Genomic DNA, 21,847 nt, shown 5'->3' with positions numbered 1-21,847 from the left:
TATGGAAAGTAATGCGTTATAATACTTTACGTTACTTTTTAAATATGAGCTTGGCTTGAATGTTTTTAATATAAGAAGTTCTATTTATAGCAAATATAAAAGCCCTTTCACACCAAAAAGTGTAATGAATAAACCTCAGGCTGAAGCAAAAGTAAATTCACGTCTGTACAGTAGAACGCAGGAGAAGAAACACTCTTCAGCAATAAGAAAACAAAGCACAATTGTTAGTTTCTCTAAAGTCATTTTTGCTTATTAGTATGGTTGAACTGGATCATCAAAGGTCAGCAGCAAAGACATTGGTTAATAAAATGGGATTAGATACATTTGTGTTATTTAACATATTTAATTATTGCAGGTTTGCGTCATATTCTGAGTTTGCATTTCACTGTTTTAATTCATTTTGATGAATACTAAATCAGTTTTTTGTGAGTGGGATGAATTAATGCACATTCACATTTAGTCTAGAACTACAGTATCATCATGTTCACCCAGCGCACACAACGCCTCTGTACTCCCGATTTCTCCCAATATGGGGACAGGAGAGTAAATGGGAAAGAGTCAGTCAATAAATGGGAAAACAAAGTAACTGGCATTACTTTACAGTTGCTACCCCAAATTTATTCAATTTGATTATAAGAAAAACAAAAATGCAGCATCAGTTTCTATGTGTGCGCACAATAACCAATAACAAGTCAGACCCCTAGAATAAAATGAAAAGGGGTTCATTTTATTCTGATATCATGTTACTTCAAACTGCACAAAATGGCTCTTATACCTTTTTCAAAATAGTAGATTTTTTAGTGTGGGGAAATATTAGCAGCATATTAAATGAAGCGCTACACAATAACTCAAACAATAGGCTACTGGAGACTTACTGTGTTGTTTTCCATTTACGCAAAAACCTCCAATTATTTACATCAATAAAAAAAGAGAATGAAGAGAAACAAGAGGAATTTCTGGATCTTTTTTTGACAATCTTGGTGTTTATTGTAAGTATTGCATTTTAACTCACAGCTAGAATCAGAGTGCATGTTTACAAAGAATGGCCACAGGTTCATCAGGACCTCTGTTCCTTCGGTGCGGAAAAGCTTAGCCTTTAACAGACCAAGATCAGCACCACTTCTCTGGGAAGTGTCCTTGAATTCGGGCCTGGGTCGGTACAGTGGCCTCAACAGGACACGGGCCATTCTCTTCAAAAAATAAAATAAAATAAAACAAAACCAAAAGCACTGGCATCTCAGTATGGGCCCTGGCTTTAAATAGTGCAGATTCATAAAACAATAAGAATGAAAAGGAGGGACAATAAAAGACAAAAGCAACGTGTCCTCTCGTGAGGAGACAACAGAGGTTCACATCTGTGATTTGGCCAGGTGTTGATAAAGCACCGTTGCGTTCAGTTCAACGCGCGTGAAAACGCCTCCGTGGCGCTCGTCCGCACGACCAAAAGAGTTTGTTCTAAACGCAATGAATTTACACCCAACTAAAACTCTCTTAACTGGGGTGAGTACAACTACTCCACACATATGGGCCGTTCAGCAGCCAGAAGCATTTGGTTGATGCTGGATCGGGACACCTAGCAGATGTCCGTACTGCTGGCGGAGCGTTTACAAATTAGACTTGGCTTTAAAACGCACTACAACGCAGCTCTGCATTTAGGGAGGAAATATAAAATAAAAGTAATAAATTCACAGACGGAGTGAGTTTACGGTTTAGAAGAGAATAATCTAAAAGGGAGGGATATGGCGAATGAAATAAGTTAACCCTTTCCTCCGCTTTCGGATCAAGGGGAGAAAATAAAAACGAATTAAGGAAAGTTAATGAAGTCTGAATGCTTCATCTCACACAAAATAATAATAAAAAGAAAAAAATAAGAGTTTAACATAGTACAGCGGGAAGGAAGAGTTCGACTCCACGTCCACAGCGCACGATACTAGTAGTGGAATGCCTTTCAGCTTTAAAAGAAATACAATTCTGAACATAAAGCCGAATAAATAAAGAGCGTCACTCAGAGTTAGCATGCTATTAACAGACCACTGCCTGCGGTCACTCGTTCTTGTGTGTCCGATTTTAAGTACTTCAGTGTGTTGGATTTCTTAGTTTTGTTTCGTTTTAAAGAAAGTCGTCAAATTCCTGGGCAGCCACAGAATTGAAACTACTTCGGTTTCATCCAGCATAATGAACAAATAATACTGTCCATGCCACCGCAAAAGACTCTCAAGAGGAAGATAGTCAATCTTTGCAAAAATATAATTTCAAATGCACAAAACACAAGACATACAGCAATAGAGGCAATTTCTACCCATGGGTAACTACCTTTTTTCAACTCAGTTTTTATTTTAACTTTAATTTATGAAACTATCGTATTTATGTACAAAAATGAGCAAGTTGGCATTGCTCTTTTGGACGGACACAAGTGTTGCGTCTCAGGAGTAGGAGTGCTAATGTGTTGATCTGACTACAAGAGTTTATTGCTCATTTCTGCCAGGAGAGACATCTATAGTTAAACACGGGGGTGGATATTTCTCTGACATGGTGCCAGTTCTACGGAGGGCTCTATGCGGTCGAGTGCAAGATCGCTGGGTTTTAGCTGCTGCGTGGAAAGTAGCTCCACAGTTTTAAATGCACCAAAAATTCCCACAGCCATGGGATCGTAGTTCTTCAGTTCTCTCTGATGAATGCAGTAGATCTTTCTGCTTTATTGGTTTTTGTCACATAGCACCAATGACAGTCCTTGTCGCCGTTCAGCAGCGACTTTAGAACCATTAGACCGGGTGTGAAGGAAATCAACAGGTTCGGGGCTTTTTGTGTTGATATGGAGTTACGCATGTCAGGTGATCCAATTTGGGTGGGTTTAGTTGAATGGTTCACTAGTGACCAGTTCACGACCCATTCATGTAGAGAATTAACAATCAGGGGTTTGAATTAAATTAACATCTATTTTTATACATCTTAGCTTTCCTTTCGGAAAAAGGGGATTTAGATAATGACAATTATCAGAAAAGTCTCTTATTCAGGAATAAAACCTTCTAATAACCCAATTAAATCACAATCACAGATTGTTTCCATCTCATTCATATTCTCTCAGATACATTCACTAATTTAAAACATCAGGCATTCTATAGGGCGGGCGGTGTTCTGGTCACCTGACTTAAATAAGAGTCTCTGATTGGTCGAGGAGGGAAAGGTGGCTAGAAGGCAGGACTAATTTCGAGGGCTGGGATAGTGTGTGTGTGTGTGTGTGTGTGTAAAGGGGGAGCTCGTTTTATGAGCTGAAGGCCAGTTTGATGCTGCAGGAGGAGTAGCCCTCATCGCTGGCAGTGCTCTGTAGACTGCTGTGGTCATCCAGATCGCTGGTGCTGGCTGTGCTAATGCTGTCCAGCTCTCCATGAGAGAACTCTGTGCCCTCCACGTCCACCTCCATCTCTTCTGTGTCCAAAGAGAGAGTGAAACAAAGTCAGACAACATTATCATTGCATCATGTATTACATCAGGTATGTCACATGAAAAGGTGACTGATATCTAGCTTGGCGTTAAAGACAGACAGACAGAACAATAGATGATAGACCGACAGATAGATTGATAGACAGAAATAGATCGACAGACAGACAGACATATAGATATATAATATAATAGATAGATGGATGGATGGATAGATATAGATGGATGGATGGATGGATGGATGGACATAGATGGATGGATGGATGTAGATTGATGGATGGATGGATGGATGGATGGATAGATAACCATAGAACAATAATGACAGACAAACAGAATGATAGAACAATATGTAGACAGATTAACATGAAGCTCCAACCTTGGTCTGAGTCGGAGCGGTCGGATCTCTCGGAGCAGACGGTGGAGCCTACGCTGTCAGTGTGTATCCTCTCGCCCTCCAGCACACCCCCGCCGCCCCGCAGCAGGTCCAGTCGCCTCTGGAGGTGACGCTGCTCTCGCTCCAAACTCTCCAACTGATACTGAGACTTGCGCTCCGCTTCCTCCAGTTTCTGTGGAAAGACAAAGAATGGTGACTCATGGATAATTACAGAAAATCACTAACGGCACACACAAAAGAATTCACTTGTAATCAAAGGTTATTACAGCTAATGCATAAGTAAAGGCATGTTCAGCGTTACAAGACCTTTAATTTATTTTGTCTCTTTTCATCACTTCAGGATTGGGAAATGTTGCAAGCCAGATTCAAACCTGCATTGACTTGCAAGAGCACTAACCAAAATTTTAAACAACATTAACATCCTGCTGTATGATATAGCAGGACGGGTGATTTAAAGAGATGTGCATTTTGTCAAGCTCATGTGACTGATTGATTTGTTTACTACAGTTCTGAACCCAGTTCAGATCAATAATCCCTCCACAAGTGGCCCTTGTGACCTTATAATATATTACGCTAGAACAATGCAGCATGATCCGAGCTACAACCACTAATGCGTACACACACACGCACACACACGTAACTGGTCGGGACAGCTTAACCTGTTATTACGGGAAAACCAGTAGGACTTTAGAATGAAAGCCAAACTGAAAATACATGGTTATTATCAGATACATATTTTCAACAATAGAAAGTATCTGTGTGTAGTGCTTGACATGCGTTTTACAAAAAAAGCTCTTGAGGGATAGAAACTGATTTGTCACATTAAGGGACGTGGCTCTGCTTAAAGGAAGCTGTTGGGGGTTTTTGTAAGGTGTTGTGCCTGTCTAAATGTGTGGATGTAAATAATGTGAATATTTTATATAGGTGTAGTCTTTTACATACAATAAATAAAACAGCTTTTATTTGACTATTGATGCAGACTTCATCTCATGTGAATGAACAATCTTTTTTCAAAAACCTGTTAATTTCTTGGTGTTAAACTTTAATGATAAATGATAGCAATTGAGATACGATTAAATACTGGTGTTGTATCAGCTGTCCACCAATTCAATAATCTTAAAATGTCAAATTTAAATAGAGTAAAACTGGCTTGTGATTTTCATACATGGGCAAAATAATGTCTTAAAACAAAAAACTGTAAAATGTAGTGATAGCTTAGGTTTTTTTATTCTTATTGTTTAGAGTGGCCAAGACATCACAAGCAGAGACAGGGGCAACAGGATGAGTAAATGTGGCGTGTCAAATTCAAACTCATATTTCCCACATAAGCACCATGGCTCAATGTGTCAGAGCATGTGTGCAAACCACTAGGCCATAGCTCTAACATCACTGTCTTAATTTAGGAGCTCCTCTCAAGTGTGTTTACCTTTATGTGTGCTTTGGCCTTGTTGAGCAGTCCCAGAGTGGTGTGACGGCTGCAGTCTGGTCCCAGCGGGATGAGAGACTTCAACTGCTCCAGACACAAACGAAGATGGGCTCGTCTGAAACATGACAAACAGAAACGTCAGCCTCATCCACACACACACACACACACACGCCCTAAAAGAAAAAAAAATGGAACGAACTCGCTGTTACTGAACCTTTACCCGAGTGATTTGACCAACAGCTTATGAGACAACACCTCATTCTCTAGCTTAAACACAAAGCACGCACACACACATGACACGGACTACTTCAAGATTGTATTCTAGTTACTCAAAGTGCTTGAGGTTGTGATTGTTCACTTTCTGATGCAAAAGTGCCCTGTGTGCATATCTCATTCAAAATATTTACAAGAACTATAATAGCATATCAGTGACAATAAAATAACACTGACATCCAACACTGTCTTTAAAACCTGAGCAGACTCGTTCTACATTTTACGAGTTTGCATATAGCACGCGTGTCTGTAATTGTGTTATTGAGACTTTTCAACATTCTGTTTGCATTTCACCTTATAGGCAACGAAGATGGCTGCTCTCTCTTTCTCTCTCTCTCACACACACACACACACACACACACACAGTCTGTCTGACCTGTGACAATGGTGGTAGATTTATCACAAGCCTTATCGCCGAGCACCACCGAGAGGGCACTGTTATCAGGACACCCGTCTCACACACACCTGTCGCAGACGCGCCACTGTCTGCCTCGGTGTGTGTGGACATTGATTGATCAACCTGGTGCATTAATGGCTATAGGGGGCAGACTGGTATTTTAGATTTACTTGTAGCTCATACAAATTACCTCTAGTTCATCTACACACATTTTGCCCAACAACCCCTTCACCATGGCAACCAGATGTAACCCAAATATCTTTCAAATACTTCTCACGCTATCTACATATCTATCTCCAGACATGACAGTGTCATGTCACACACTCAAGCAGTGCATGCCTGGAAGGCCGTATATGTGCGTGTGTTTGCTTTCGTCTGTGTGTGGCGTAATAAATGACTTTGTTTCTGTCAGCAGACGGAGACCGTGCCAAACAACAATCACTAAGTCTTGTCGTCTCGCAGCCGAAGTGAAAAACAACATCTTTAAAAGACTAGAAAATTATGACATTACGCATTAACACTTTAGTTTCTTTGGTACCTAAAAAGATCAGTTGCATAACGTGAGAAAACAAAACAGAAACCAATGCAAAAACACACAGAGACAAAAGCTAGACTTAAAACAGTTTCAGTTACTATGAATAACTTGCGTTGTCAACGACAATGCATGCACAGTAAAGTTATGAAACACAGATGAACTTTATCACATTAGCTTTGCTGCAAAATCAAAAGTAGCAGTGTGATTCCTACATAGGCAGCTGCCTTCTAAGGAGGCATGCTACACTCTTAAAAAGAAGGGTTCTTTATTGGCATCAATGAAGAACCGTTCCACTGCACAAAAGGTTCTTTACAGTGGAAAAAATATTTTTTAGACTTTTAAATTCCTTTTGGAACATTTATTTTTAAAAGTTAACACTCTTTGAACCTCATAAGTGGCTGATTTGAAACACTTTACATGAACAGACAAATAAAAACAGCCCTCCGCCAAGAGAAACTCGACTTGATTCCAATGGAGTCCGATGACAGCGCAATACTGTACACAGAAATATTGTGTAAAATGATCATTTTTATTGACTTTTTTGTTGCATTGCATTCTGGGATTGCCTTCTCCACAAAGGAGAATGTGACTAAAACAAGTTAACTATAATGCCTTAAAATGCTGCCTCTGTAGGCAGTTCATTTGGTTTTGGAACGGAGTAGAAGAATGACCCTTGATAATTGTGGGTGTGCAGAATCTGTGCTTCAAAGCTGCAAGCCGAGTCTATTCTTCTGGTCAAAATCTGGCACTGGCAGAAGATGCCAAGTTTTATACTCCTCTGCATTAGTCATTAAGAGAACTCTACAACTCGGTTTAATAATAACTCAAATCAAATGTGCCTCTTACGTTTGAGCATGTTCAGACATGCTTTCTCTTACACCCCAAGCAAGAATTTTATTATGAAAAAACATCTTCACATTTCCTTTAAATGATAGTCAGGGCTGTCATGATCGTGAATTGGTTAGATTACATTTAATTATGAAACAAACAATTGAAATATATAATGTGCATTCATGTGCACTTGCATTGTAATAGATAGATAGATAGATAGATAGATAGATAGGGGTAGAAAACACATGCTTGCCCCAGATTCTATTTGGTTTATTGGTAGGTAAATAATGAATGGAGTTGGCATAATGCTATGGGTCTGACATGGTAATAACTAACGTCAAGGTCAAGAGGGGGTCAACACCAGTCAAACACACTCTCAAATTATAATCTGCATTAAGAACAAAAAATTCAACATTTTCCCCACACAAGAGCATGGAAAAAGTATGCAGATTATGCATTGGACTGGCTATTTGCCAACTATTCATTTATACACGTATAATCATAGCTTGCTTCAACAGCAGGAAATCTCACATTTTCCCATGCAGCACCTCGGTCTTTGCAGCAGACAAAAATCTGAACAGTCCTGCACTGATAGAAATGCACATAAAAGTATGATTTAAATAGTTCTTGAATCTTATCATTTAATTCTTTACATGAGAACACAAACTGCATCCTCTCTCAACCAAGGACCTATTTATAGCATCACGTGCATTTAATATAGATGAATCCCAGAGCCATTTGATGGCATGGAGTCACCATACAGCAATGCACGCACACTAGAAAAGTCAGGGTTTTTTTTTTCGACGGATTCCCCGTAGTATGTTTTTCTCCATTTCCTCTCATGATGCCTTTGAAGCGTCGTGTCACATGGCTGGGTTATTGCACACCACTGCACAGATTACAGAGCGAGAACAGGCTCTGGGTTCTCAAGCTCTAGTTCGGTATCTGATCAATACCGCAGGACTGACAGCTTCATCTGGGTTACCAGCTTGTTTAAGCCTTGCTTTATTTTAAGGTTTGGCAACGTGCTTTCTGATGTCACAATGGGTGAGTGCGCAGACGTGTCTCCATCATATCAGTAACAATCCCGAGCTCTCGAACAGCTCTCAGACTAAACGAGAGCAGTATCCACCCCCACCACATAAACACACACAGATGGGAGGCCATTATTGGTGCTAGTCCAAAACTGGACGAAAAGCAACGTGAGCATTACATTAGAGAGATGTACCAACCTAAAAGCAACATACACTCACGGTGGGAATAAAAGCAACCTTCAAATGTGGGCAGAGAAGGAGGGAGGGAGAGATGGTTGCAGATGTAAAGTTAGAAGGTGGGGGTAGTCAGGATAGAGGGGATGAAAGGGAGATTAATAAAGAGGTAGGAGGAAGAGAAAGATACCAGTGGAAAGCGAGTACAGACAGAAACTATTATGGCACTCTACATAAACATGCTTGCAAACACAAAGCCTTTGAGCCATGCATGGTGAACCAATGACAGCTTACTCTACGACACACGAAGGGGGGTGGATGTGCAAAAACACACATTTTCAAAATTGACCAGTGCATGGGTTGCCTGCATATAGCTAGTCGACTGACTAGTCTCATTCAACATCAACAGAGCATAAAGTAATGGAATGGGCTACTTGGACTACTTTTAACTTGATCCATATCTTGAATGCAGTTTTCATAGTGGGATGCTCAAAAATATATAAAATTACAGACAAACAAATGAAAAAATTTAGTCTCTTTTCCAATTGTCTAGTCAGTTGTTGTGCAACTAGTCAAAAGTTGAGACCCATCCATAGTAGGGGGAGACAGATTGAGACCTATATCGGGCCGAGGATATACCTTTGCTGTACCCCTGGATAAACATGCACTACTGGTAGAGCAATGGCTACAATCCACAGGGAAATAAAGGAGCACATACAATCTCAGACAGTACCAGCTGTGGTGGAGCAAGGATCGCTCTGGCCCATCAGTAACTCATGGATTAGTTCACACGTGCTGAGCTGTAATCTGCTCCGCACTGCCCAGACCAGCAGACCCCACTCACATGCCCACAGTTTATGTGTCTGTGGTCATGTGATTGCTGCCCCCATCCCTAAAGCTCCTGCAGATGGCTGTGTGCATAGAAAACACAGATTCTCTATTGTATGGCTCTCTATTACGTGGGTTTCAATTGGCCAAAAGGTTGTGGACACTTTAGATAATCTAATAAACGTGAGGTGATCCCAAAAACAAACTGGACTAAATCAGAAAACAGAAACGTCACCAGATGTTTGGATCACACTCTCTCTCTCAGAAAATCCACTCAATCCACTTTCCTTCCCTGGAAGGACGCCTAATCTAAACACAAAAAATACACACACAGTGGTGGTGGAAGGCCATGACACACAAAGCAAAGGACCATAGGTGCGGATCAATGTGGCTGGCTTTGATTGGATGGCTGGATAGTATAGCTTTGTCCCGCCTGCCATGATGATTCCCTTGGTCAAGCATAACTCAATATATGACACTCTGTGATAGGCTTCAGGGCCGTAACCACCACAAACATTGAGGAGTACAGGTCACCCCAATATTTAGACCAGTGGTTGATGTTTTTTTTCAATGGCCAATCATTAAGCAATTACATTTGGTGCTTGCGCCAATCTTGGTTACAACCTTGACAGGCCTGCAAACTGTCATACTTTGACACAATGTAGAAACAAACAAAAAAAACACAAATTTAATTATCAGGTTTTAAGGGTGTTGCTGGTGACATTGAACTGACTATATCATTCAGGAACATTACTTGCTTCATAGATTTCTGCCTGTATTTCAAGAATTTGGTTGTACTAGTAAGGAGGAGTCTAAAAATATTGGGTGTGGATGTATAGCAAGGTTAATGATGCCATCAATGATGTGGGTCTGTTTGTGTGTTGTTTCTGTAACCTTACACACTAGTAACCATGCGTGTTGCATTTGAAGTGAGATTGGGTCTCTTTGTGCAATGAAACACTGTGTTCTTTTACAGAGCACAGTAAATATGGGGCAAGGCACAGCAATAGTGGCCTCTGAATATCAAATGTCCTCTGTTATACTCTTCAGATATAACCCAAAGACTGCTACAGGGGTGTGTGTCCTTCCGGACTCATCCAAAACACCCAAAGCTTTGTCAACCTTCCATAGCATGAGTGTGCATCTATGCATGCATTGTGAACATGCCCTGGCACGTGTGCGAGTCTGCATTGCTTACTTGACCAAAGATCACGCTTCCTAAGCTGCCTTTGCTGGCCAAGAAAAGCTTACAAGGCATCAGGTCAGAGAGAACAGCCAGTTCTGGCTTCCCTTCCAGGGGTTTCAGGAATTCCCAGGGGACACCAGCTTCCTCTGTACTGCCGTAGAAAACAGGGAGGACAACATTTAAGGTCATCGGCAGCGAGTTCTTGAGGAGCACACTTTGGCAATGGATGATGTTGTATCTTCTAAACGCACTTTATTCCTAATGATTGTGGGCAGAAGTGTATTGTAGCCAATGAGCACAAGCTCCTCTATGTTCTGAAAATATATTTTCTTAGGGCCTTTGGTCTATTTTCAGTAAGCCAGCGTGGCAGCTTTATTCCTGAGCCTTTGCATTCTGACTGTCAAACACACCACAGCCCACACATCCACGACAACGTGCTTAACACACAACCAAACACCCTCGCTTTCATATATACCCAATAATTAACAACCACATGCCCATAATTGGAAATTAAATCAGTGATTTCATTTAAATTTGACATCTTCCATTCTGACATCCGAACTGTGCAACCAAACCCAAGTTCAGGAAGTTGAGGCTCACCACATATGTTCAAAGGCATCATAAGATGAAACGGCGGCATGCTTGCTTGAACACACGTGTGTTATCTGCATATGTGTGGTGGTTTGCGAGAGGCCGGAATGTGGTCACGGCTTTCATCTCCTTCCTCTTCCTTTCTCACATGCAAAAACACTGTGAGCTGTCTTACATCTTCATCAAACAGAAACTGACGCAAAATGGTCACCGCTTACCAACTGGGACTGCAGTAAGGCTTTGGTGAGCAGGAAGGCATGTTAGGTACAAAAGGTGTCTTATCTTCCAGAACTCAAAATTCATATGGAGTCAGGATATTATGCCTGGGTGATAAAACGGCATCGATATTTATCGATGGTACACCTTCTTCGATAACGATATAGTGCACGATATAGGCATGTGCCTTGAGTGACACAGACAGCACACACAAACACATGCTGAATTGAGTGCTGTGCCTGCCTGTGATGAGGAGATTGTGAATAAAAAAAATGAATATTAGTCAAATTTAAAATAAACATTTGCATTTGAATGTTAGGAGTGGCACGCGAGATGCAGTGATGATCATGTAAGTGACGTTGTTGCATTTTAATGTTTTGTTAGTCTAGCTCACGAGATGCGCAGCTGCTGTGTTATGCATTCAAAATATTAGAGAAATATAGAAGCTCAATGCGGAGAAGATCTTGATTAGGTGAAAACCGAAACCAAGCCATTCACACAGATGCATAATTAACGCATTTTTAGACGGACAAATGTGACTGCTGCACTCGCGTCTCAGACAAGAGATGTAGCCATGCAAAGTTAAAACAGTTTAAACTTTTAGAAAACACGTTGCAAATTTGTGGAGGTTTATTCCTTTTCACTGCATCTCTAATGTTTTTAAATGCAATCTGTGTGATGGGCGATTCGGCTCTTTGTATTAAGCAATGCATAAATACATGATGCGGTTTTGTTCATAATTGTTTATGCAACTTACGAAATTATATTTGATTTATATGAGTTAATTTAGATGTAATGCAGGTTTATTTATAGACATTTATTTCCTTGCGTTGACAATTTAAATGTGCTGCATTATTTTGCTCATTGGGCCCTCCTGTGGCCTCGGGAGACAAGCCAAAAGTTTTCTTAAGACCTATTTAATCTGCATATAAAACATCAGAAATTAGATGTTTAATTTTTATTGTGTGTTTGACTGTTAAAACAAAAATTTGTTGTTTCTCTCAATAAATTGGGTTAATTTAAAAATACAGTGGTTAAAAAAAAAAAAGTTATATTGCTCTTTGTTTTACGAAAGGTTATAAAAAATGTCAATAATTATCGATACCGAACGATATGAAACATTATATCATTGATACATTTTTTAGCTATATCGCCCAGCCCTAGGTAATATGGTTTGGTGTTGGGTGTGGCTACCGACTGTACCGTCTTCATATTGTGTTGTGTAATATTTGTTTGTGCTGACACTAAAGGCTGTCCGACAAGCCCTGTCCTCTTTATCTGTACCAAACCCATACAACCTCATGCCGGCGCACTGACAACCCTTCACATGTGTAGACATTATCTGAGAAACCCAGCCGGTCTGGGAGGAGATGAGTCTACTTGCATGCACACATACATATGGTGCATTTAGAACTACTCAAGTAAAACTGTGCGCTTTGGTCCACCAATGATTTTGCAGAAAAGTCTTAGTCCAACCTTGGACAAGTTCTCACCCATGTCCCATCCAAAATGACCGGCAAGCAAATAGATGTGACACTCCATGATTAGGCTGTGCTTAAGAAAAGTTAATAGAGCTCCAGGTCTTCATATAGAGGGTCACAAAGGGAGTTCCCATTAGTCTAGACAAGAGTTATTTTCAGTCTTTGAAGTGGAGCCTCCAGTATTTGCGTGCACAGAGCCTAAACAGCAGGCCCCGCACGGTCGGAGTCTAATGCCTATCAGATAAGCACTCGTTAAACCAGAACATGAAGTCCATCATCTGTAAACACTCACGCATTATGCTTAGTCCACACATGGGTGGTGATTTCAAAGAAAAACACCACCCATGAGTTTGGGGAATTTTAAATAAATCACTTGTATTATCCTAATAATGTACACCTACAGTAATTACTGGTTTCCTTCTGTGAACTTCCTATTATGCAAATGACATTGTGAAAGAAGGGGCATATGAGTGCGTCTCTGGTTTCTGACGTCTCTCTGGACTCTGGGTAGTAATCTAAAAACTGAGGCTGCAGTAGTTGTGCAGAACCGAGGGGCGGGTGAGCCATGAGGAGTGGGAATGCCCTTAGATTAGCAGAAATGGGTCACCTCTTACTTTCACATTTAGTTACCTGTTGCTGCAGGGACAAGCCGAGAACAACTGTAGGACAATCCTTCTGTGTTTCAAACTTCCTGTTCGCCAATGTAATGCCATTTTTATTTTTTCATATTTTAGCAATTTTGAAAAGTAGCTTCAATACTTTAGATGAAGGGAAATATAATATTTCAAAGCACTGCAATATTATTCCTCATGATACTTTAATTTTTTTGTAACTTTTTATAACTTAAGACCACCATTGCATAACATTACAGTGTACAGTGTTTACAGATCTTTACAATGTTGACTGCAAGTCTTTTCCTGCTATGACAAATGTCAGCTATTCCCTCAAATAGCTTTTACTGACACTTGCATGCCCATGCTCTACAAAAAGCATGCAGGAAATATAGCAACCAAACCACAAAGCTCCAACTTCCCATTTTGATTGTGAGTAAAAGACTGCAATACATCACTGTTTTCAACCACAATAAACTAAACAACAATCTAAAGCAATGTTCACATATTGGGACCCAAATATCAGCTCCTTTCTGATTTCCACCTTTTTTTTCTTTTTCAACTATTTGTAGTCATGACTTTTAGTACACATGTTCAGGTTGTGGTGCTTATGAGGTTAGTGCAAGTTAAGTGGTATTGGCTTGTGATATTTCCTATCATTGCCAGTGTTCTCAGTAGTACACTGTAAAAAAGTAATAATTTAAAAACCGCACTTACCGATTTTTCTCCAGCTCATTGTGTGTGGACCTATAAAACAAAGCAGAAGCAATGAATGAGCAAACATCAACTTGCTTGTCAGTCTGTGGTGAATTAAGTCCAAGGTTTTTATCATAACCCTCATAATAAGCATGAGCTCATTTCTTGAGCACTTATCTCCTGAATTAAACGTCAGCTCTCATCGTGAGATCAGAGAACATGTACACGGAAAAAAGCCAGGCCGCTCAAAGTACAAGGCTATGCATCATTAAGGATTCCAATGGATTTACTAATTAATCTTTATTGGTGGGTTGAACCAACCACAACCAATCCAGTGGCTCCAGAGGGAATTATAAAGGCTCCTCTAAATGACCCACATGTCACTGCAACGAAAAGACAGAGAAATGAAGTGTGCAGAGCAGAGAAGGCAAGCACAATGACCAGCCTATATGCGAGCACGTGAGAGAGCTCTCCTCTTCGTACAATGAGTGAGTGCCAGTGGACGAGCTCTCTCTCTCACCCTCTCTGAGAGCACGAGTCAGTGTTATGTTAATAATGTAAAGTGAATCAGCCGTCCCCCTAAGAGGCTCTTTGTGTGGCAGTATGCTGAAAGCTTTTCCAAAGCTCTAAATGGCCGGCCGAACCGGTGCATGGCAATGCCGTTGCAGGGGCAGCAAGACGTGGCTGCAGCGTGGGCCTACTTCTCCATCTCCTGAATTAAACGTCAGCTCTCATCGTGAGATCAGAGAACATGTACACGGAAAAAAGCCAGGCCGCTCAAAGTACAAGGCTATGCATCATTAAGGATTCCAATGGATTTACTAATTAATCTTTATTGGTGGGTTGAACCAACCACAACCAATCCAGTGGCTCCAGAGGGAATTATAAAGGCTCCTCTAAATGACCCACATGTCACTGCAACGAAAAGACAGAGAAATGAAGTGTGCAGAGCAGAGAAGGCAAGCACAATGACCAGCCTATATGCGAGCACGTGAGAGAGCTCTCCTCTTCGTACAATGAGTGAGTGCCAGTGGACGAGCTCTCTCTCTCACCCTCTCTGAGAGCACGAGTCAGAGTTATGTTAATAATGTAAAGTGAATCAGCCGTCCCCCTAAGAGGCTCTTTGTGTGGCAGCATGCTGAAAGCTTTTCCAAAGCTCTAAATGGCCGGCCGAACCGGTGCATGGCAATGCCGTTGCAGGGGCAGCAAGACGTGGCTGCAGCGTGGGCCTACTTCTCAGTGGGTCATGTGACCACTTCTCTTTATTGCCAACTATTAATACCAAGACCATGTTTTCAGGCATCTGCCTTGTCCAAATACCCACACTTGCAGTCTTGGCCACTTGAGAGCGTGTGCGCACGACAGGAAGTAAGTGTGCAAGACTGCCTCAGGTCTTAAAAACGGCAAAGCGCAGTGCCCTTAACGCACCCTATCTCGAATACCGCTCCAGAGCGTTAAATATTAATATAATAATTAGATATTACATATAATTTGGTAGAAAAACTGTGTTTTTACGTTTTATTGGTGCAAAGATGAGTAGTGGTGATATTTATTTTGTACAACATTTGCAACTGCTTTTTATCACTTAATTAGAAGCACCACCAATTAAAATTATGTCATGTTATAGGGACTACTGAACAGACATTTAGAAGTTGATTTTAAAATGCAAAGTATTTAAAATTTAAATAAAGCCAAGTAAACACTTGCATTTTTACAACACTATAAGTGTGTCCCATCAGGTAATGAAAAGTTCGACACACACTTTTGGTCTTCATCCTCACTTGAACACTTGGGCCGAATACAGGAAATACGTCATATAAGTGTTCAAGTGCAAAGACCACAAGTGTGGGTATTTGGACAAGGCAAGTCTCTAGCTGACCTTATGGTATTGCCACTTCTGCACGGAAGTATGCTTGCAAGCTCAGGGGAGAGGAGGAATGGAGCAAGGGAAGAAAAGATAGGTGAAAAAAACTAACAGTATGGCTGTTTACACACAGTTTTGTTTGTCAGGATGTGTAGTGTCAAGAGACATACACTCTAGGAAAAGATTTACAACACTATAAGTGTGTCCCATCAGGTAATGAAAAGTTCGACACACACTTTTGGTCTTCATCCTCACTTGAACACTTGGGCCGAATACAGGAAATACGTCATATAAGTGTTCAAGTGCAAAGACCACAAGTGTGGGTATTTGGACAAGGCAAGTCTCTAGCTGACCTTATGGTATTGCCACTTCTGCACGGAAGTATGCTTGCAAGCTCAGGGGAGAGGAGGAATGGAGCAAGGGAAGAAAAGATAGGTGAAAAAAAACTAACAGTATGGCTGTTTACACACAGTTTTGTTTGTCAGGATGTGTAGTGTCAAGAGACATACACTCTAGGAAAAGTCCATACAAATGGGACCACGAATAGATTTGTCCAGGTTTTTTTTTTGTAGTAGTTTGAATTACACACTGCATTGTGTTTTAGGGTTAAAGGAAATGTAACAGATAATGTACTGGCAAAAAATTGCTAGTACGTTTTTCAATATACTGGCGTATTCTGTAGTTATTATTCACAGCATAAATGCAGAAATCTTGAGTTTTAATGCTCTAAAATGTGGGTTGCCCACATATGTTATTAAACATGTGTGGAAAAGTATTTTTCCCTACAATCTTTCCACCATCTCCATTTTAACTGAAGCGGCCTGAATGAACTCTCCTCAGGAGACACACACAGGCATGCCAGATGATCAGATAGTGTTTTCTTTACATTCCCTCCATCAGTGCTCGCTTTGTGTACAGTAACACAGACCTGAGATCAGTCATCAAGATGTATGTTACTTAGAAATGCACTGAAACAAAACAGAGACAACTCACACAACACTAAACAGTCGCGCACACACTGTCTGGGGGGGACTCTTATGAGCTGGCATTTTGGTCAATGCAAAACCTGTAGCTAGATGGCATTTTGATAAACTCATTCTGTAGCTAGATGGCATTTTGATAAACTCATTCTGTAGTTAGATGGCATTTTTTGGCCAACACAAAACCTGGTAAATTGCCTAGAATAACAGAAATTCTGGGCATCTCGAAACCTATACGACATTTTAGACATCACAAAAAAAAGTTACCTACCTAGATGGCATGTTAAAAACGAATAAACCTACCCTTACGAAAATTTACCATGGTTTTCTTATAGTAAACGTGTAGTGAACCATGGTTTCTGCAGATTGATTACATTTGTATAACAACAGTTTTACTGCAAATACCATGGTTAAACTAAGGTTAGTGTAGCAAAACCATGATTTAACTATAATAACCATGTTTTCTGGTTTCATTTGTAGTAAACCCATGGTAAAAAATGTTTTACACTGTTTACCCAGATGGCAATTCTGGGCTTCACAAAACCTAGTGAGCTGCCTACCTGGATGACTTTTTTTGGCCACTTCAGAAGCTAGTAAACTGTCTACCAACATAAAATTGTTTGGCATTATAGCCGCGCGCACCATTTGCGTGATTTAACAAAGCGCCTGTTAGCAGACGGATTAAACGCCTGATATCGTATTTTCGATTCGTTTCTTTTATGAAATCGACATTTAGCGGCGAAAGACCGGTGATCATTTTCCAAACCATGTTTTAGAAGGAGAATAACATGGAAAATTAATTTAATAAATACGCCTCAGGCTGTTCACCTTGGCAGCCTGAAAACAACAGTTGCTGTAAATAAGAGCCGTGTGTTAAAGGGACATTGGCAAAATTAAAGTACTCCTCTCGTGAGAACCAAGTGCGCAAACTGGTTTGTTAGTTTCCCCCCCCCACGGACTGTTAAGCAGGCATTAACCGCATACGCGTCCAAATTCACCGAGAATACCGACACTGCAGACTTCCGCTTCAAACGAAACGAAAGCCAGTGGCGCCCGAAGACGAAAACAGGACGTGAGTTTTCACACGGTCCCTAACCTCAACGCTGCAGCGGTCCCGTTTGACAATCAGCTGATGAGAGCTCCCTCCCCCAAAACAAATCAAGCAACAAGGGAAAATAATAATACACCTTCTTTTAAACGCTGAATTGTCTAATTAATTACAACAACATATCTGATAGGCTTTGCTCTATTCATATAAGGCATTTAAACGTTTATACTAGTTTGTGACATAACAAAAACAAGCCATAAACTAATTAAGGCGACTAGAAAATACTGATTCAAGCCACTATTAAGCAGTGCCAGGTCCCAGCATTTGTGCTCTATGCAGACGTCTCTCCAGCAGTGTTCCCCGTCTCGTGGAAGTGGAGAGTCAGATCATGTGCTTACCTGTTGTTGTGGTGGTTGCTGCACTTTTTATTTCGGAGTTTCCTTTGTCTCTGGCAGCTGGAGTGCTGAACAGACGGAAAGGTCGAGGCATATCCGTGTTCAGACTCTGAAAAAGACGCCGCAGAAACGTGTCACACATCTGATCGCTCGCCAGACACGGGCCAAGTCCCTTTAAATACCTCACGCACTTCAAAACACAGCCTACTCACACCTTGCTCTGCACGACAGGACAGTTTGCATGTTATAAATATCAATACCGTGTACCTCTTTCTCTCCTTTCTATATATTCGGCTGCTTCCAGTAACCTCTGGATATTCAGCACAGCAGTCATCGTGTGAATAAATCTAGATGCGTGTCGTTTTCGGATATCGGATCACGATGACAAGCTGTCGCGTAGCATTGAATATCCTCCGACGATTCACCTGTTTTTGTGTTTTTGTTTCTGTTTGCTGAACCGTCGAGACTCGAGGTATTTCCTTACACTGTTACCAAGCCAGTTACAGGAAATCAAACTCAGATAAATCACCCGACGCCTGAATATCAAAGTAGTAAAAGTGCTTTAGGAAAACAGTCGAATACAAAGTGTATAAAACGAATAGAAACAAGTACAAAAGAGTCCCCCGAGAGCCCAGCCTGCGAAGTCCCGGGTGCTTGCGCTGTTTTCTCCTCCTCTAGTTTGTTTACCTACTGTTTTAACAGCTGAGAGGATAGAGACCTCCGCGCGGAGCATTATGGGAAATGTAGGCCTTCACCCAACAGGCCCTTTAACTCGAAAAGGACAAGCTGATTTATTATTACGCTATTACATATTAAAAGAATAACCTTGTTTGGATGGTTAAATCTATCTTTTATAGTAGTTATTTAGCGACTGTGTCATATTAAGTACATTTATACAAAAATAAGACAAAGTCTACCTTATGAATATCTAGCAATATCCTATGAGACTAAAACATATGTATATATATAGAGAGAGAGAGAGAGAGAGAGAGAGAGAGAGAGAGAGAGAGAGAACAATGAATACAGTACATTAATTAATATATACATTTTATATATTTTTTATATAATATAATTTTATAAATAAATGTATAAATATACATATGAGCAGTTTTCCTACATAGTTGTACACCCCAAGCTAGTTAAGTAGTCATGTAACAAGCGGAAATGTGTTTTGTAAAATCTGCGTTACATGTGTTATAGTTAACGATAAAAATGCATTTTAACGCTCTGTTCCCCGTTTTGATACTGCGCACTACATCTCCCACAATCCCTCACTTCCAGCCCGTTTAAGCCAGGCCCAGCAACATATGACATCACAGCACCGCAGCGCCGTGATTGGTCAGAGGCCCTAGTAAGCGTCCGCCAACCCAACACGCTCTGACCAATCAGAGCAGCGCAAAGTGCGCCATGTGGATGTCATGTGAACACACCCCCTTGGAAACAGGAAGGCAGTTTGGAGAACTCTTTAGAAGTAGATATATGCAGTCTGCGTATAACATTACAGATTTAGCCGGTGTGACTCGGCCTTGCTTTAAATCGCATTGAATAATAATGAAGAAGAAAAAAGAGCGAATGGCGAAAACATGATAAAAATCTATTGTTTTTGAAGTGCTTCATATGAACCTCTCTTTATAATAATAGACACAACCAGTCTTATACATTAACATGAATAAAAAAAACATGGGTGCTAAATAGATTTTCCCTACCTGGACAAAGCACAATTTAATGCTCAAACAAAAACAGCATCATATGATCAAATGCCTTTATTTAAAATACGATAAACGTTTAATCATCATACATACTGTCTTCTACAGGTGCGTAATGGATAGATTTAGCTGCAAATGACAGTCTACCCCAGTGACGTCAGCGTGTGTACTGTGCCAGCGAACGTTGTGTATTTATTTATTTATATACTTGTTTATGTTCTTCGAGAGAAGAGAGATTGCAAACAGCCTGGCATGTCTCACAGACTCGGAACTTCCCTATATGACAGTCAGCCTGCGATTTGGGACATATAGTGCGCTGCAGAGGGAATTATTCACCTGTTTGTGTGTCTCTGACACATGAAATGAAACATAGATATGGGAAATGTGTCGTTATATGACTTTGTGTCGTTAAAATAGCCATGAAACAATTTATGTTTCCGCATTGTGTGCATTATAAAAATCTTAAAATATATAAAAAAGGTCTCCTTTTACATTTTGGAAACTTGGTCCTTTAAAAGCATTGTGTCTGTGCATCGCATATCGGGGCACATTGCACATGTTCCTCGTCTACTTGGCTGATTGTTCGTTGAACTCAATCCTTTGTTGTCTGAGTCTATTGACAATGAAACAGTTTGTCTGCATTACGCAAATGAGTCGAAATCACTCCTATAAGCGCACTATAATTTCACTTACTTCCATCCTTCCTCTCGGCGCTCTCAATGTAACGCGCAGCCTCCAATAAAACCTGCACATTTTTCAGGAAAGTGTTTATCATGGACGAATCTCTGGAGTTGAAGACGTCATTGAAAGGGCAAGTAGACATCTCAAAATCTTGCTGATCCAAAGAGGTTTCGGACTCCAGAAACAAGTCTTCGGCCTTCACCTCTCTTCTTTGCCTCTCACTCCTCACCATTTTGTTCCCGTGCGCTGAATATGGTTGGAATTGAAACTGTATGTGACTTATTGTGCTGTGCTGCGCTTACTGGATCCACTGAATAAATGAGGGCAATGTAATGGATGAGGAGATGAAACACCTCGGCATTCCCGGGTCCTAGTGCCCGCCGGGTGCTCGCCTGTCACGTCTACGACGGACCCCCCAAACAGTGACGTCATCAACCTGGGCCCGAGCCTTCCTAAAACAATTTTCGTGAAATATAAAAACTAACACTGAGAGAAACATACAAGCTTTCTTGTAAGCAAATAAACCAGCACCAGTGGTGTATAAAGTACCTGAAAGCCATACTCAAGTAAAAGTACAGATATCTTACCAGAAAATGACTTTGGTAGAAGTTGAAGTCAGCGTTTAGAATATTACTTGCTTGTCACACCCAGTGTAAAGGAGCAGTCAAAAAAAAGTTTTGCTGCTTCAGTTTTGGTGAACTTTGACCTGTGAATCGATACATCACATTGTGACTCCTTAGCACCAGCAACTGACTGGGTACAACATTCTTCAAAATATCTTCTTTTGTGTTGAACAGGGGGGAAAAACTCATACAGGTTTGTAACAACGTGAGGGTGAGTCAATTATGACAGGATTTTAATTTTAGGGTGAACTATCCCATTGATAAAAACCGTGTCAACATGAAAACCTTAAAAAAAAACACTTTCATTATAATAAAATTTGTCATCATTTTTGTATAATTTGTCAAAATGAAATAAATGTTAACCGAAATGAAATAAAATAAAATATGAAAAAAATGTAATGATTTTATTTCATCTATAGTTGCTATGGCAACATTTTAC

The 21,847-nt window shown here is 40.5% G+C and overlaps 1 protein-coding gene across 4 annotated transcripts in view; it reads right to left on the bottom strand.

Moving 5' to 3' along the window:
• The window catches only part of LOC107572907 (max-interacting protein 1), a 40,200-nt gene extending 19,035 nt beyond the window's left edge, over nt 1-21,165 (bottom strand). Inside the window, exons 1-6 of one of the 4 annotated variants that reach the window (XM_016259335.1) lie at nt 20,798-21,164; nt 18,402-18,507; nt 14,133-14,162; nt 5,259-5,373; nt 3,815-4,004; nt 3,224-3,426 (exon numbers count right to left, since the gene is read on the bottom strand). In XM_016259335.1, the coding sequence (XP_016114821.1) occupies nt 3,263-3,426; nt 3,815-4,004; nt 5,259-5,373; nt 14,133-14,162; nt 18,402-18,507; nt 20,798-21,017 (825 nt within the window). In that variant the 5' untranslated portion in view covers nt 21,018-21,164 and the 3' untranslated portion in view covers nt 3,224-3,262. Of the gene's footprint in view, nt 1-964; nt 3,427-3,814; nt 4,005-5,258; nt 5,374-14,132; nt 14,163-18,401; nt 18,508-18,665; nt 19,064-20,797 lie in introns of those variants that run through there. The other 3 variants (XM_016259336.1, XM_016259333.1, XM_016259337.1) reach the window with 3 other exon arrangements.
• Between the last annotated feature and the right edge of the window lie 682 nt (nt 21,166-21,847).

Source organism: Sinocyclocheilus grahami, unplaced genomic scaffold, assembly GCF_001515645.1.
Source record: "Sinocyclocheilus grahami isolate Dianchi unplaced genomic scaffold, SAMN03320097.WGS_v1.1 scaffold1831.1, whole genome shotgun sequence".
Lineage (NCBI taxonomy): Eukaryota > Metazoa > Chordata > Actinopteri > Cypriniformes > Cyprinidae > Sinocyclocheilus > Sinocyclocheilus grahami.
Note: the sequence above shows the minus strand (reverse complement) of the source record. Positions and strands in the feature narration are given on the sequence as shown.